Here is a 13,521-nt window from a genome sequence, read left to right on the forward strand (position 1 = left end):
TGGGAGCTATACTGAGAGCAGCGAGGGAGAGGGTGTGGAAGAAGCTGGTGGTTTCACTGTTAATCATATGAGCATCCAAGGGTTGTTGATTGAATGCTCAGTTGAGAAATGCCAGGTCCTAGAAAGTGGGGACCAGGAGATATTTTATATCTTAAAGGCTTGTTAAAAAATTTCCAGCAGCATTTTTCCAAATGTAGACTAAGGGTAAATTTAGGAATGCAGAGCAATGCACAGGCTACCTACCTAGATTCTAGACTTGTTCTGCAGTGCAATTGGAAATATGAACTTTCTGCCCCAGGAAGGTGGTGTCTAGGTCCCCTCCCCATGCCCAACATTGTTTCTCTACCCTCTGGAGCTCTACCCAGCAACTATAGGGGTAATGCATGGCAGGGGGCCTTCAGGGTGGGTACTGATTAGATCCTGGAGGCAGTGTTTTATCTGAGTAGTCAGTGCTCAGTTGTTAAACATTTTGAATAGAAATGGTCATTTTTCTCTGTGTGTATACACATTGGGACACGATTAAAAAAAAAAAAAAGGTGTGAAAGCCACTGTTCTACAGGCAGTATGAGTGTAGGAAGGAGACTTTTCAAACCAACTACTTCCTCCCAAGATACCATTCTCACAGGTGTAAGGCTGAGAATTTTATTGAATTTATATTTACCTACACAGAGAATGATACTGGTTTTCCATTTACCATGGTGATATCAACTTCTTAAATTAATTACCTTAAGACTAAAAGTAAAACGATTTAAAGAGAAATATTAGATATATCATAGTATAGGTGATTCCTAGCTTAAATTAGTAAGGTGGTATAAGAATGACTGTAATTTTAGAACTGTCTCATATAGCTAAATCTTCTGTTAGGTAAAATGATGGTACCTGAGAAGTCATTACTCTAGGTCACCTGCCCCAGGTCTTATGGCTCAGCCGTGGATGAGAGGCTTTTGGTTCACCATAAAAAGCTGGGCTTGCTAACTATCGAAGAGTAGCAGAATATGCCATCCCAAAATATGGCACTTTGTTATCCTGATTATTTTGAGCTGTAAGCACTTGAAAAACAGCAAATGCAGAGAGAGGCTCTCTCAACCCCGCTTATCTGCCTAAAGACAGATCCCCTAAAAGGAACTCAATTATCATCAATCTCCCAAGGAGTTTCATCAACCAGGGAAGACCGAACAGAAGAGACTGGAAGTCGAAACCATACCCAGAAAACTTTTTCACAAACTATCATACCTTCCAACTATTTGGCTATCAGCCCATTTGTCTTTCCTAAAAATTATTTACCCTCCCCCTAAGAGGTCTACATCCCATTTCCCTATTAAGATATTTAACCTTGAATTTTAAGCCATTTGGGGGAGTTAATCATTTTTTCCCTGGGTTTCTCTCATGCATACTTGAGTTATACATGTAAATAAAATTCTGGTGTTTTTTTTTTTGCCAGAATTGTCAATTATTATTATTGTCAATTATTACAGAAGTCTCTACTAAGAAACCAGAGAGGGTTTTCCTCCTCTCCAATGTGTTTCATGAATACCAGCAATACCACTAATCAGAATATTTAAAACACTTTGAAGATCTATACTGAACGGATAAGCGTTCTTTTTTTTAAATCTGTGGTTCAGAGCCAGTGATACATTCCCTCTGAAGCAGGTTTTGTAAGGTAAGAAAGCTGCCAAGGAATGCCCCAACTCATAAGACTACAAAATGTCTTCCTTCATTTACCATAGGGGATTGAGAAAAAAAAAAAAAAAAAAAAAGACTCAGGGGTAGACAGTTTATCTGTAAATCCAAGAAAGCACTTCTGAGCTTCCATATTGCACACGGGGGGGAGGGGGGGGAACAAAGCAGGTTAATTTTTTTTAAAGAAGGGGTAGGCAATAAATACTATGTAATTCTTTGAAATGCTTTGTCTTTCTGCACTGCTGGCTTTGTCATCAGCCAATGTTGCAATTACTTTAACAAGCAAAGGAAATGCCAGTCAAGCGCAGCACCTGGGACCTCCTCATCCTTGCAACGCACTAGGCCTCAAAGCGGGAGACAAAAACCGCTCGCGGCTCTGTTGTGTGTGTGGAGCCCAGGTCAAAAGGGAGTGAAAGGGCCTATGAGCCTGGGTGTGTAAGAGCGCCTAGTCCCCAGGGCCAATGTTTACGTTAGCAATTCACTTCCACCGCTGGTACACTCGGATCAGGCGCCTACTCCGTTCCGTGGGGTCATCATGACTTCAGGACTCTGAAGGCTGCTCAAGTGCATCCGACACCAGAAAGCTTTGTGCAGCCAGATGTGGATTCCACCTTGCCCAGCAGCTTATGCTCGACTGTGACCGGGGCGGACTGACGCGGGGCCGGGCTTTTTCTTGGCCTCCAAAATCTTGGGAGACCCGTTAGGACGGAAAGGTCCGCCCGCCGCAGGGGCTGTCTGGCAAAGCACGGTGCAACCTGGGCAGGTGGGTCGTGGGCCTGTGCCAGCGGCCAGCGAGCCGGCCGGAGACGACAAATAAAATGGGAGATGCTTCTCCGTGGCAAACAGCAGGCCTCGTATTTGAAACGGAAGGCCTGGGCCAGGGAGGTGAGCAAAGAAAGGAAAAGCGCAGGCACCGCTCCTGGAAACCGGGTTCATTCAAACCCGGAGGACAGCAAACCCCGCCTCCCCACGCCGCCGCCCGCTCAATCGCCAAGCGCTCCGGGTGTGAGCTCGCCCCGCGGGGAGCGGCTTGGAGCCGAGGAGGCGGTGGCAGAGGTGGTTTGGGCAGCCCCGCGCGGCGGATAGGCCCAGACAACAACACCCCTTCCCCCTCCCCCTCGCTCAGCTCAACTCCCACTCGGCCCCGGCCACGCCCTGCCGCCCCCGCCCCCTCGGGCAGCTTTCCGCTCCGCAGCCAGGCCTCGGCCGGGGGCGGGAGGGAAGGCGGTGCCTCGGCGGGGGCCGCCGCGGCCGCCGGAAACTACAAGACCCGACAGCCTTTGAGGCGGCGAGCCGCCCCTCGGCTCCCACCACTCAGAGCGCGTCACCAGGGGCCCAGCCAATGGGGACCGAGCCAGGGAAAAAGGGCGCCCGGGTCCGGATGCGCCTCGGGAAAGCCATGCTCCCTGCGCAGGGGGCAGCGGGCAGTCCGCCCGGCGCGCCGGGGCGGCGGTGGTCGGCGCGCCCGCTCGCCCGGCCCCCGCGCTTCCCCTGAGCGACGGCCCTACTTTTTTCCCCTCTGGCGGCGATTCTGAGGGGTGCTGGAGCAGGTTTCGGGGGGAGGGCGCCGGGAAATGAGTAGGGGGCGGGATATCCTGAGACAACAAGTTTGGCTGTATGGAGGGCCTGCCGGCGGCGGCCGGCGCTAGGAGGCCGAGAGAGGGAGCGCCGGAGGGGCCGCGCCGGGGACAGGAGAGCGGCTGAAGGGATCGCCCCGGGAAAGGGGGTGGAGAGGAGGCGGCCCCGGCGCCCCGGCCCCCGGCAGGTCGGCGGCCAATCCGCTGGGGGAAGGGGTGGAGAGTCGGCGGCTCCGGCGGAGACAGGCCGAGGGGGGTGGGGAGTCGGCCGCGCTCGCGCCGCCCCGGCCCCGCCCCCGGCCCGCGCCGCCGCCCGCGCCGCGCGCCGCCGCTGTCAATCAAGGGCGAGTCAGCCGGGCTCGGGCGGAGAGAGGAGCTGCTACGCCACAGCCCAGCGGCGGCCATTCGCGGAAAAAGAGGCAGAGCCTGTGCCAGCTACAGCCTCCTCCGAGCCACCGCGGGCGGGCGGGACCGGCCTCTCCTCCCGCCTCGCCCCCACCCCCACCCACCTCTATCCCTGTGTCTCCGGCGGAGGGTTTGTCCTGTTAATGCGGGATGAGCGGTACGTATTCTCCACCCCCCTCGGTCTCCTTCACCGCCTCCCTCCCTCCCTCCCTCCTTCCCTCCCTCCCTCCCCAGACCCTGCTCGGTTCTCCCCCCTCCCCCGGGGCCGCCGAGATGCTTTAAGGGGAGGAGGAGACGAAGGGAGGGTATCAGGGGGTGGGAAGGAGGGTTGTGTTTTGTCTTGATGTCTGAGAGAGAACAACCTTCTGGGTGTTGCTCTGGAGCGGATGGGTCGGGTTTCAAACCACGTTTTGTGATATCCCCCTCCTCCCTTCCCTCCTTCTCCCCCACCCCCTGCCCGTGTGCGTGGATCGCGGGTTTATGGAGATTAATGTTCCGGGGGAGGGGGAGAGGAGGGGAGGGGGGGGAAGGCGAATAATAATAATCCTAATAACCTGTTGTCGTGGGGGGGGGGTCTGTTGCAGATCAGAAGAAGGAGGAGGAGGAGGAGGCGGCGGCGGCGGCGGCAGCAGCGGCGGCGATGGCTACAGAAGGAGGGAAAACCTCTGAGCCAGAGAATAACAATAAAAAACCCAAAACCTCAGGCTCCCAGGTAAAAGCAGACATATGTATATAGGTATAAAAAACAAACAAGCAAAAAACAAAATTCATCACGAGACGTTAGGGGGAGAGAGGGAGTTCTGTCCTTTAATTGCCCAGAACTGAAGAACAGAATACAAATGCCCATCCGCTCAAAGCATCTTTCTGAGAGTGAGGAAGTTAAATTGTAATTTCATAAAGATTTCACACGTTTGAGGGGTAACGTTGTTTAAAATGACATCAGGAACTCAAGACTAGTGGAAGACAGTGTGTGTGTGTGTTTTCCCAAGGGCATTTTGAGTTTATGAGAATATACTTTAAGAAAAGTTTGTTAGAAATTTCCTTTTATTTGAACTTTATATTACATATCTGCTTGCTTATCCTTCTGTCTTACTGCTTTTGTTGCTATTTCTTTTCTCTTTTTCTTTCTTTCTTTTTTCTTTTTTTTTTTTTTGGTTTGTCACTTCCTGAGTAAGTTCTGAAGTGTAGAGCTGTCAAAATAAACAAATAAACAAACAAACAAACCCCTTCCAACTACTAGCCTCCACTAAATCCGCCCACTTTTTTCCCCCCCCTCTCCTTTACCATCTCATTTTGGGTAGGACTCTCAGCCCTCTCCTCTGGCTTTACTGGCAGCTACTTGCAGCAAAATAGGGACTCCTGGTGAAAATCAAGCAACTGGACAACAACAAATAATTATAGATCCAAGCCAAGGATTGGTGCAACTTCAAAATCAACCGCAACAGCTAGAACTGGTAACAACACAGCTTGCTGGAAACACTTGGCAACTTGTTGCCTCCACTCCTCCTGCTTCAAAAGAAAATAACGTTTCTCAACCAGCTTCTAGTTCATCTAGTTCTTCCAGCAGTAATAACGGGAGTGCATCCCCTACAAAAACTAAATCAGGTAATTCTTCCACCCCTGGTCAGTTTCAAGTCATACAAGTGCAAAATCCAAGTGGTAGTGTACAGTACCAAGTGATTCCTCAACTTCAGACAGTGGAAGGCCAGCAAATTCAAATCAATCCAACTAGTAGTTCATCTCTACAGGATTTGCAGGGCCAAATTCAGCTCATTTCTGCAGGTAATAATCAAGCTATACTCACAGCTGCTAATAGGACAGCTTCTGGGAATATTCTTGCTCAAAACCTGGCAAATCAGACCGTTCCAGTCCAAATTAGACCTGGTGTCTCAATACCACTGCAATTACAGACCCTTCCTGGTACTCAGGCTCAAGTTGTAACAACCCTACCAATTAACATTGGAGGAGTGACTTTAGCTTTGCCAGTGATAAACAACGTGACTGCTGGAGGAGGGACTGGACAGGTTGGCCAGCCTGCTACTACTACTGATAGTGGGACTTCCAACGGGAGTCAGTTAGTTTCCACACCCACCACCACCACTGCTTCTGCCAGTACTATGCCGGAATCTCCCTCCTCCTCCACTACCTGCACAACCACTGCTTCAACATCTCTGACGAGCAGTGACACGTTAGTGAGCTCAGCAGACACGGGCCAGTATGCAAGCACATCAGCCAGTAGTTCTGAACGCACTATTGAAGAATCTCAAACACCTGCTGCTACTGAGTCTGAAGCACAGAGCTCCAGTCAGCTTCAGTCTAATGGAATACAGAATACACAGGATCAATCAAATTCTCTTCAGCAGGTGCAGATTGTAGGCCAGCCTATCTTACAGCAGATCCAGATCCAACAGCCTCAGCAACAGATTATTCAGGCTATTCCACCGCAGTCGTTTCAACTTCAGTCAGGGCAGACCATTCAGACCATCCAGCAGCAGCCTTTGCAGAATGTTCAACTTCAAGCAGTAAATCCGACTCAGGTGCTTATCAGGGCTCCAACTTTAACACCTTCAGGGCAAATCAGTTGGCAAACTGTACAGGTTCAGAATATTCAGAGTCTTTCAAATTTGCAAGTTCAGAATGCTGGGTTATCCCAACAATTAACCATCACCCCAGTGTCTTCAAGTGGTGGCACAACTCTTGCTCAGATTGCTCCTGTGGCTGTTGCTGGTGCCCCAATAACTTTGAATACTGCCCAGCTTGCATCAGTGCCTAACCTTCAGACAGTGAGTGTTGCCAACCTGGGTGCTGCAGGTGTTCAAGTGCAAGGAGTTCCAGTTACAATCACTAGTGTTGCAGGTAAGTTACTACGGTCTTTTCTCTATAAGATCCTTTTACATGGTTTTTAATAGTAATTAGTTACTGCTTTTCCTTGCTAACTCTTAGGTTTGATGTAGATATCTGAAATAAACATAATTATAAGGAATCTAAAATCAAAGGAATATTATATTAACTGTCATAACTATAGTCATCAGTGTGACCCATTCACATCTGTACCTTTTTCTATTAGGGTTTATGTGTTAAATTATGCTAGACACTTTTATAAAGTTACTCTTCTGTGGAGCAAAACTTCCTGATTAGAGTCATGAGTGTCTTCTGTAATTTAGAGATCATATTTGAATACACTTGAACTCTTCAGAAAGAACTCTAATAAAAATGGTTATATCTTCTTTAAAAGGAAGTGGGTTTAAAGCTGACTTGGTAATACAGTTGTGAACTTGTTGGAGTTTTAATTCTACTTTGTAATAAGGCTAGCTTTTTCTTAAATTGGAAGTTCCTTTTGCTTCGGCATCTTGTTGCTCATCCTTTTGCATTTTAGTATACAGTGTTGTTTTAAACTAGATATTGATGCAGTTTAGAGAGAACAATTTTAAGTTACAAATCAATTTTTATGTGTGCTTTCTGCTAAAACCAGGATTTTCTCAGGATTTTGAATATTTACATATAAAATTATATTTAAATCTTATGGTTCCATTATTTTTAGTGTGAAGTTGTTGAAAAGCAGTTAAAAATGAAAATAGTAGAATGCCACTAATTTGAATTCTAATAAGGTCATTTTAAAACCAATTGTAAAGCAATTATTTGTTCTATAAAGAGGGACTTCTGAATTATTTGGAAAACTAGTCTTATTAAGTATTAAATTTTCTCGACTCGTCTTATTTTATCTGATAGCTTTTGTTTTCTCATAATTAAACACTTTACTGATTCTGATTTGGTGAAAACCTAGTTGTGTTTTAGTGCCTTTGATACTGTCAGATCAGTTTAATTAAATATTTTTATTTTGATAATCTGAAATGAATAAGCACATCACTTTTTTTTTTTTTAATTTTTATTTATTTATGATAGTCACACAGAGAGAGAGAGAGAGGCAGAGGCATAGGCAGAGGGAGAAGCAGGCTCCATGCACCGGGAGCCCGACGTGGGATTCGATCCCGGGTCTCCAGGATCGCGCCCTGGGCCAAAGGCAGGCGCTAAACCGCTGCGCCATCCAGGGATCCCCAGCACATCACTTTTTAATGACCTTTCTTGAAACAAGCTTCAGGAAAATTATGCTAGGGTTTTTGTTTTACAGTTAATACCTAAAGTTGATGTATATAGTTATAATTGAGTATTACCAGATAGAGTTCTCTGATTAAGAATAACAGATTATGAGTTTTATTTAGATGCCTATTACCTCTAAACCAAATCTATTCAGTAGAATTTCCTGTGATGATGAAGTGTTGTATATCCTATCTGATATGTTAGCCACTAGCCACATGCGGCTATTGAGCATTTAAAATGTGGACAGTGCAACTGAAGAACTGAATTTTTAGCTTATTTAATTTTTAATTTAAATAGCCACATGTGATTAGTGGCTTCTGTACTGACAGCACAATAACCTGATCAAAGGGTATTTTGGCTGTGGTACTTTTTCCCCTAACGCTATTACAGCACAATTATATAAGTATTTTTCTAGATTATAACCCATAGCTTGCTTTGTTCATACTCTTAGTAAAAACTGACAATATCTTATTTCTGAAAAAATGTCTGTTTTTAATGGGTTGAATGACAGTTTGCATTATCAAAGCAAAAGTTACTTCACTTCTATTTTGATTTGCGTATTAACCATTAGTGAATTATGATTAAGGTAATTGAATAATTTATAACTTAGGTTAGGAATAGTTAATTTTGTGCTGCAATTAGTATCAGTTACAACTCATAGTTTTCCCTTTACCCATTGTGAGGGTAAGTCATTGATAGTAGAAGTGTGATCTTCTGATTGCCTAACTCATATTTATTTGAATGATACATTATTAGGAAGGCAGGATCCACTTTCTTGAACTGTAACTTTGGGGGTGTGGTCAAGGAATTTGCTTTTCAAATAAACTTTCCACGTCATTCTAAATCTCATTGAGATTTGAGAACCAAGGATCTAGACATCAGTCGTGAACCATAAAGCAAAATACCGAAGCAGTTGGGTGTTGGAGCTAGTTCATGTGTGCCGCAAGGAATGGATTTTGATGGCAAAAAGAACTTAGGGTTTTAATTTCACAAGCATGTATTAACTAGCAATATGCTGAGCATTCCCAAGAGGTACGTTTAGTCTTCATTTTCAGGGCTAGTTTTTTTATTTTTATTTTTTTACTAAAGGAGTTTACATGATTTGGGTTTCACTTAAGTGTATCAGGATATTTAAACTTCACCTAGTTGGATTTTTTTTTTTCCTGAACTAAAAGATTTTAAATTTCGTTGATGTTGAAGAGTTTATATTCCAATAGATATGCTCAGTCGTTTTAAGAAGATAGCCATGTTTTAAAGACTAGAAACTTACCAACTTCTACAAGTCAATGTAACTAATCTGGCCTAGTTGTTGACGGATTTTTACCTTACGTTTTTAATATAGTAGGTGCTTGACAAATATTTGCTAAATTAAGGTGTAGAGGAGATGGAGAAGATAGCACTTTGGGATTGGGAGTAATGCTGTGGAGTAGTTTTAATGAAGCTGATGAAATGGCTCTTTTTTCTTTAATTTCTTTTGGCTTTGAGCTTTTAAGACATTAAGAGTGGGACACCAGGTACTTCACTATCTCTAGAAGAGGGAAAATGAGCAATAAGTGCCCATAGACCCCTTTTATAGCTGAGTCCTTGAAGTTCTGATCTTCTGCTTTGTGTCCCCACCTTTTGGTACTTTTTGGTTTTTTGGTTTTTTTGTGTGTCCCCTCCTCCTGACTGGTAGTATTTAATTTATTTAATTCATGGGAAAATTTTTGCTGTAAATATTTATGACACTATTACCAGCCTTGAAAAAATTACTAACAATAGTTGGCTTTGACAGATTGTAATGACTAGCTCAGTAACAACAGGCTAAGTTATCCTCCATCCTCATGTTACTCTTCAAGAGATATGGGAAGGGTCTGGATGATATGGACAGGAAAAAAATTGTGTAAGGTAATCATATGAAGTTCGTGAAGCTAGGGAGCTTCATACTTGATTTTATGAAATGAGAATGTTAGTGACAACCTAGGAGGAATCTCTTTCCTTGATAATGAATTCAGCATAATGTGTTTCTGTGGTTTGGTCTCCTCTCAGAATCTTGACTTCCAGGCTGAGCATCTAGCATTTAATTAGTTGGAATTGTAGTGGGAACTAAGTATATGTTCCTTCAACATACTTACTGTTTGTTCCTTGTTAGAATTAGGAGTTTGACTTTGGAGGAAAAGAATTCCTTCTTAATAACAAAGATAACATCGTACTGCTGGTTTCAGAACATCTTTAGTTTTAACTAAGTGAGGAAAGCAAGATATTTGCGGTAAAAAACTACCTATTTTGCATGGTGTACTCAGGTAGCCAAAGAGCCCTAAATAAAATGAACTTTAGAAGTTACATCTGCTTAAAGAATTTAGAACACTTAGGGGACCATTGATATCTAAATCTGTAATTAACTTCATTGACAGGATTTGATTTGGTTTTGGGTAACAGATCATGTTTTTGCTTGTGATGGAGGGATTTTTTTTTTTCATTTTAGGGGCAATTAAAATGTTTAATTCTTACACAAAAGTTCAAACTCAAAGATAAGATGTTGCTGGCCCTTCAAAAACTTAGCTGTCTAACTTTACTTTTTTTGGAATTAGAGTATGAAACCTTGGGATGTAGCAGAATCAGGAATGGGAAGGCCAGTTCTTCATAATTAGGGAAAATGGGGCCCAAGCAAAATAATTGATGTTTATATTTAATTTAGAAACCAAACAATGAAGTAGAATCAGCCTCTTACACCAAATCTTTTTTACAGAGCTACTAAAAGTAGGTATTGACTTGAACTTTAATGCTAATATGATTTTTCTTCACTATACATATATTCTGTTAATTTGGATTTTCTTAGGCATCTTAAAATAACATACATGGGATGTATATATATCTAGATATATAAACACATTTGTGTGCATAACTATATAGATATCTAGTTATTTCTTTTTTTTAATCAAGTTTGCTCTTGTAGTTTTATTTCTCTAAAATCTTACAGTACCGTTTGTTACATATTGAGCTTGTTATGAGGAACTTATATTTTGTACCCTGTACAAGTGATTTAGGTTTTGAATTACCAAGTTGTTTTTACCCATTAGATGATATATAGCATGACCTTTAAGATTTGTTGATGACATAACAATATCATTACCAATTTTTTAAGTTTTTCACGGACGATGAAAATATATCCAATGTAGAGCCACATTAATTTTTAGAAAGGCATCTTTGAGGAGGATTTCAGGATAGGGAGGGGCACAAGGGGAAATAGTTTTAATTATCTGCTTTTTGAATCTGAATCAAGGAACATAAATAAGTAATACTTGAGGAATACTGGAGCAGGCATAAAAGCAAGTTGAAGAGAAAAAAAAAAAGGAAGCTTGATTAAGAAAGAAGATAGGGGAAAGTGCCATAGATAGGTCTTAGAGAAATAACAGATTTATAGGATGATAGAATTTTAGTTTGAAAGTATCTTTGAGGTTATTGCCACCAGTTATAGCCTTTTGGTATCACTGCTAAAGTCTATTTATAAAGGAATTTTGTATTTTTCTGTTATAAGTAAGAGCAGAAATATGGGTCAGAGGTTCTACAGTGCTACATGAAGTACTTGGGGGATGACATAGAAAGAATTGACAATGAAAGGGGAAATCTGTGGGCTCTTCTACTCTTGATTTAGTTCATAATACTTGACAGTTTGCTACCTAATGAATGAGCAGATTGTGGCAAAGGGGAACCTGTTGAACTACAAATTGCTTATGTATGTATATGGTGAGATAAACGCATGATACTGTAGTTAACCAATGTAATTTAAAGATAATTGAGCATCTCTCCCCCTCCCTCATTCCTTAGTGGTATTTTAGAAATGAAACTGAAGCCCAGAAAAGTTGAATGTCTTGTACTTTTTGGCAGAATGAGGACTAGAATTTTTTTTTTTAAGATTTTATTTATTTATTCATGACAGACACAGAGAGAGAGAGGGGGGAGGGGGGGGGAGAGAGAGGCGCAGAGACAAAGGCAGAGGGAGAAGCAGGCTCCATGCCAATAGCCTGATGCGGGACTTGATCCGGGGACCCCAGGATCACACCCTGGGCTGAAGGCAGGTGCAAAACTGCTGAGCCACCCAGGTATTCCCAGGACTAGAATTTTAATGGTGCTCCACTTGTCTTTCTGCTGTATCGCTGGCTTTGTTATCCAAATCTTTTGCTAGTAGATGAGTAAATGTAGTTGAAGTTTAGGGACCAGACAGGGAGAGTAGCTTGACTTTGTCTTCTCCAGATGAATTGTGTCTGTTGTCACTGGATATTCAGCTTTAGTATATTGAATATAGTGTTGGTAAAAAGCACAATTCCCTAGGTCTCCTTGTTATTGAGTTTAATGGTGGAATCTTAGTGGTAGTATTTTGTCCTCTCTTGAAAGAGCAAAATCAGAACTAATGAGATTAATAAATTCTATATGTTGGTAAGCAAATTCTCAGGCTGTCCAGATACTGTATCTTTTCCCAAACTATATTTAGAAATGTTTTTTTTTTTTTTTTTTTTTTTTTTTTTTAAAGAGAGTTGTGGAGGAAGAAAAACATTTATCATTTCCCATAGAGTGTGTCAGGTGCTAGGTTAGATATTTTATATTATCTCATTAAAACCCATGATATCTTTGTAAGATGATCTTGTGCCTGTTTTACAGAGAGCCTCATGAGCTTTATTTAAGAAAATTTGCTCTCTAGTAAGTGGTAGAACCATGATTTAAAGTCATCTGTGATTCTGAGGTTTTTGTTCAGGAGATCTAAGATAAAAGGATGAGTTCACAGGTAAAGGCTATTTTTCACCCTTTTGTGTCTGATATATCTTTAAGTCCCACAAAGAGTAAATGGTTTCGAAAATTGAAATGCTGATTATGCAGTTAAAGTTTCTTCTAGTCCTAACATCCTGTGGCACTGGCAGACAATTATGACTAAAGGTAATAAAAGACATGGTGAGTAGAAACTATTGTGGCTGCATGGAGATCTCTGTGTTAAACTCACATTTTAAAATACATGAAAGGTAGAAGAAAGGACACAGGATTAAGAATGAAAACAAAGCAGCTTGACATTTTAAGAATAATGTCAGGAAAGCAGAAACTCATAATAAAGTAGGCTTTTAAAATAATTTTAAACAACTTTTAAGGCTTCAGATCACAGCAAAAGACACTTACTACTTGAGTATAATGGTGCAATATGAAGAAAAGACAAAGCTGCTCCACTCTACCTCTCTTAACCAGCAAGGAAAATGCACTTCCAGCTGAAATGACTAGACCTGTAATTTACTGAGATTATTTGTTCAAGGTAAGTGAAGAGATAAGGACATTTAGTTACCTTCTGGAAGTCAGAATGATCCAGATAAAGTGCCATCCTAGGGTCAGAAGGAACTTTCAAATTCAGTTTCAGGCTGGTATAAATAACTTAAAAATTGTGCAGCATTGAAGAATTGAGCATGAATAAGTACCTTACTTTTTGAAAACATCTTATATTGCAGACAGATGAGTTTCATAACGTCTTTAACAAAGTTGCTGAATGAATTATCTAGTAGTTGGCTTCTGAGCATTTAAAAAGGACTTCAGGGATCACTGGGAACCCATATGGGTTCACTAAGAAACTAGGTTTATTTATTCTTTCTCTAGAGTTTCCAGATGAATAGAGAAAAGAAATAATGTCGCCATAATATGTTTTGATTCCAGCATTGATAGTCATGATTTCTTTATTGTTAATTTTTCTTAAAGATTTTATTTGTATATTCATGAGATACAGAGAGGTGGAGACATAGGTAGAGGG

At 42.1% G+C, this 13,521-nt stretch overlaps 1 protein-coding gene across 2 annotated transcripts in view; it reads left to right on the forward strand.

Moving 5' to 3' along the window:
- The first annotated feature begins 3,083 nt into the window (after positions 1–3,083).
- Positions 3,084–13,521, forward strand: part of SP4 (Sp4 transcription factor) — a 77,452-nt gene continuing 67,014 nt past the window's right edge. Inside the window, exons 1-3 of one of the 2 annotated variants that reach the window (XM_049093697.1) lie at positions 3,084–3,819; positions 4,247–4,374; positions 4,964–6,518. In XM_049093697.1, coding sequence (XP_048949654.1) covers positions 3,813–3,819; positions 4,247–4,374; positions 4,964–6,518 — 1,690 coding nt within the window. In that variant the 5' untranslated portion in view covers positions 3,084–3,812. The remainder of the gene's footprint in view (positions 3,820–4,246; positions 4,375–4,963; positions 6,519–13,521) is intronic. The other variant, XM_025464335.3, reaches the window with a different exon arrangement.

Source organism: Canis lupus, chromosome 14 (genome assembly GCF_003254725.2).
Source record: "Canis lupus dingo isolate Sandy chromosome 14, ASM325472v2, whole genome shotgun sequence".
Taxonomy (NCBI): Eukaryota; Metazoa; Chordata; class Mammalia; order Carnivora; family Canidae; genus Canis; species Canis lupus.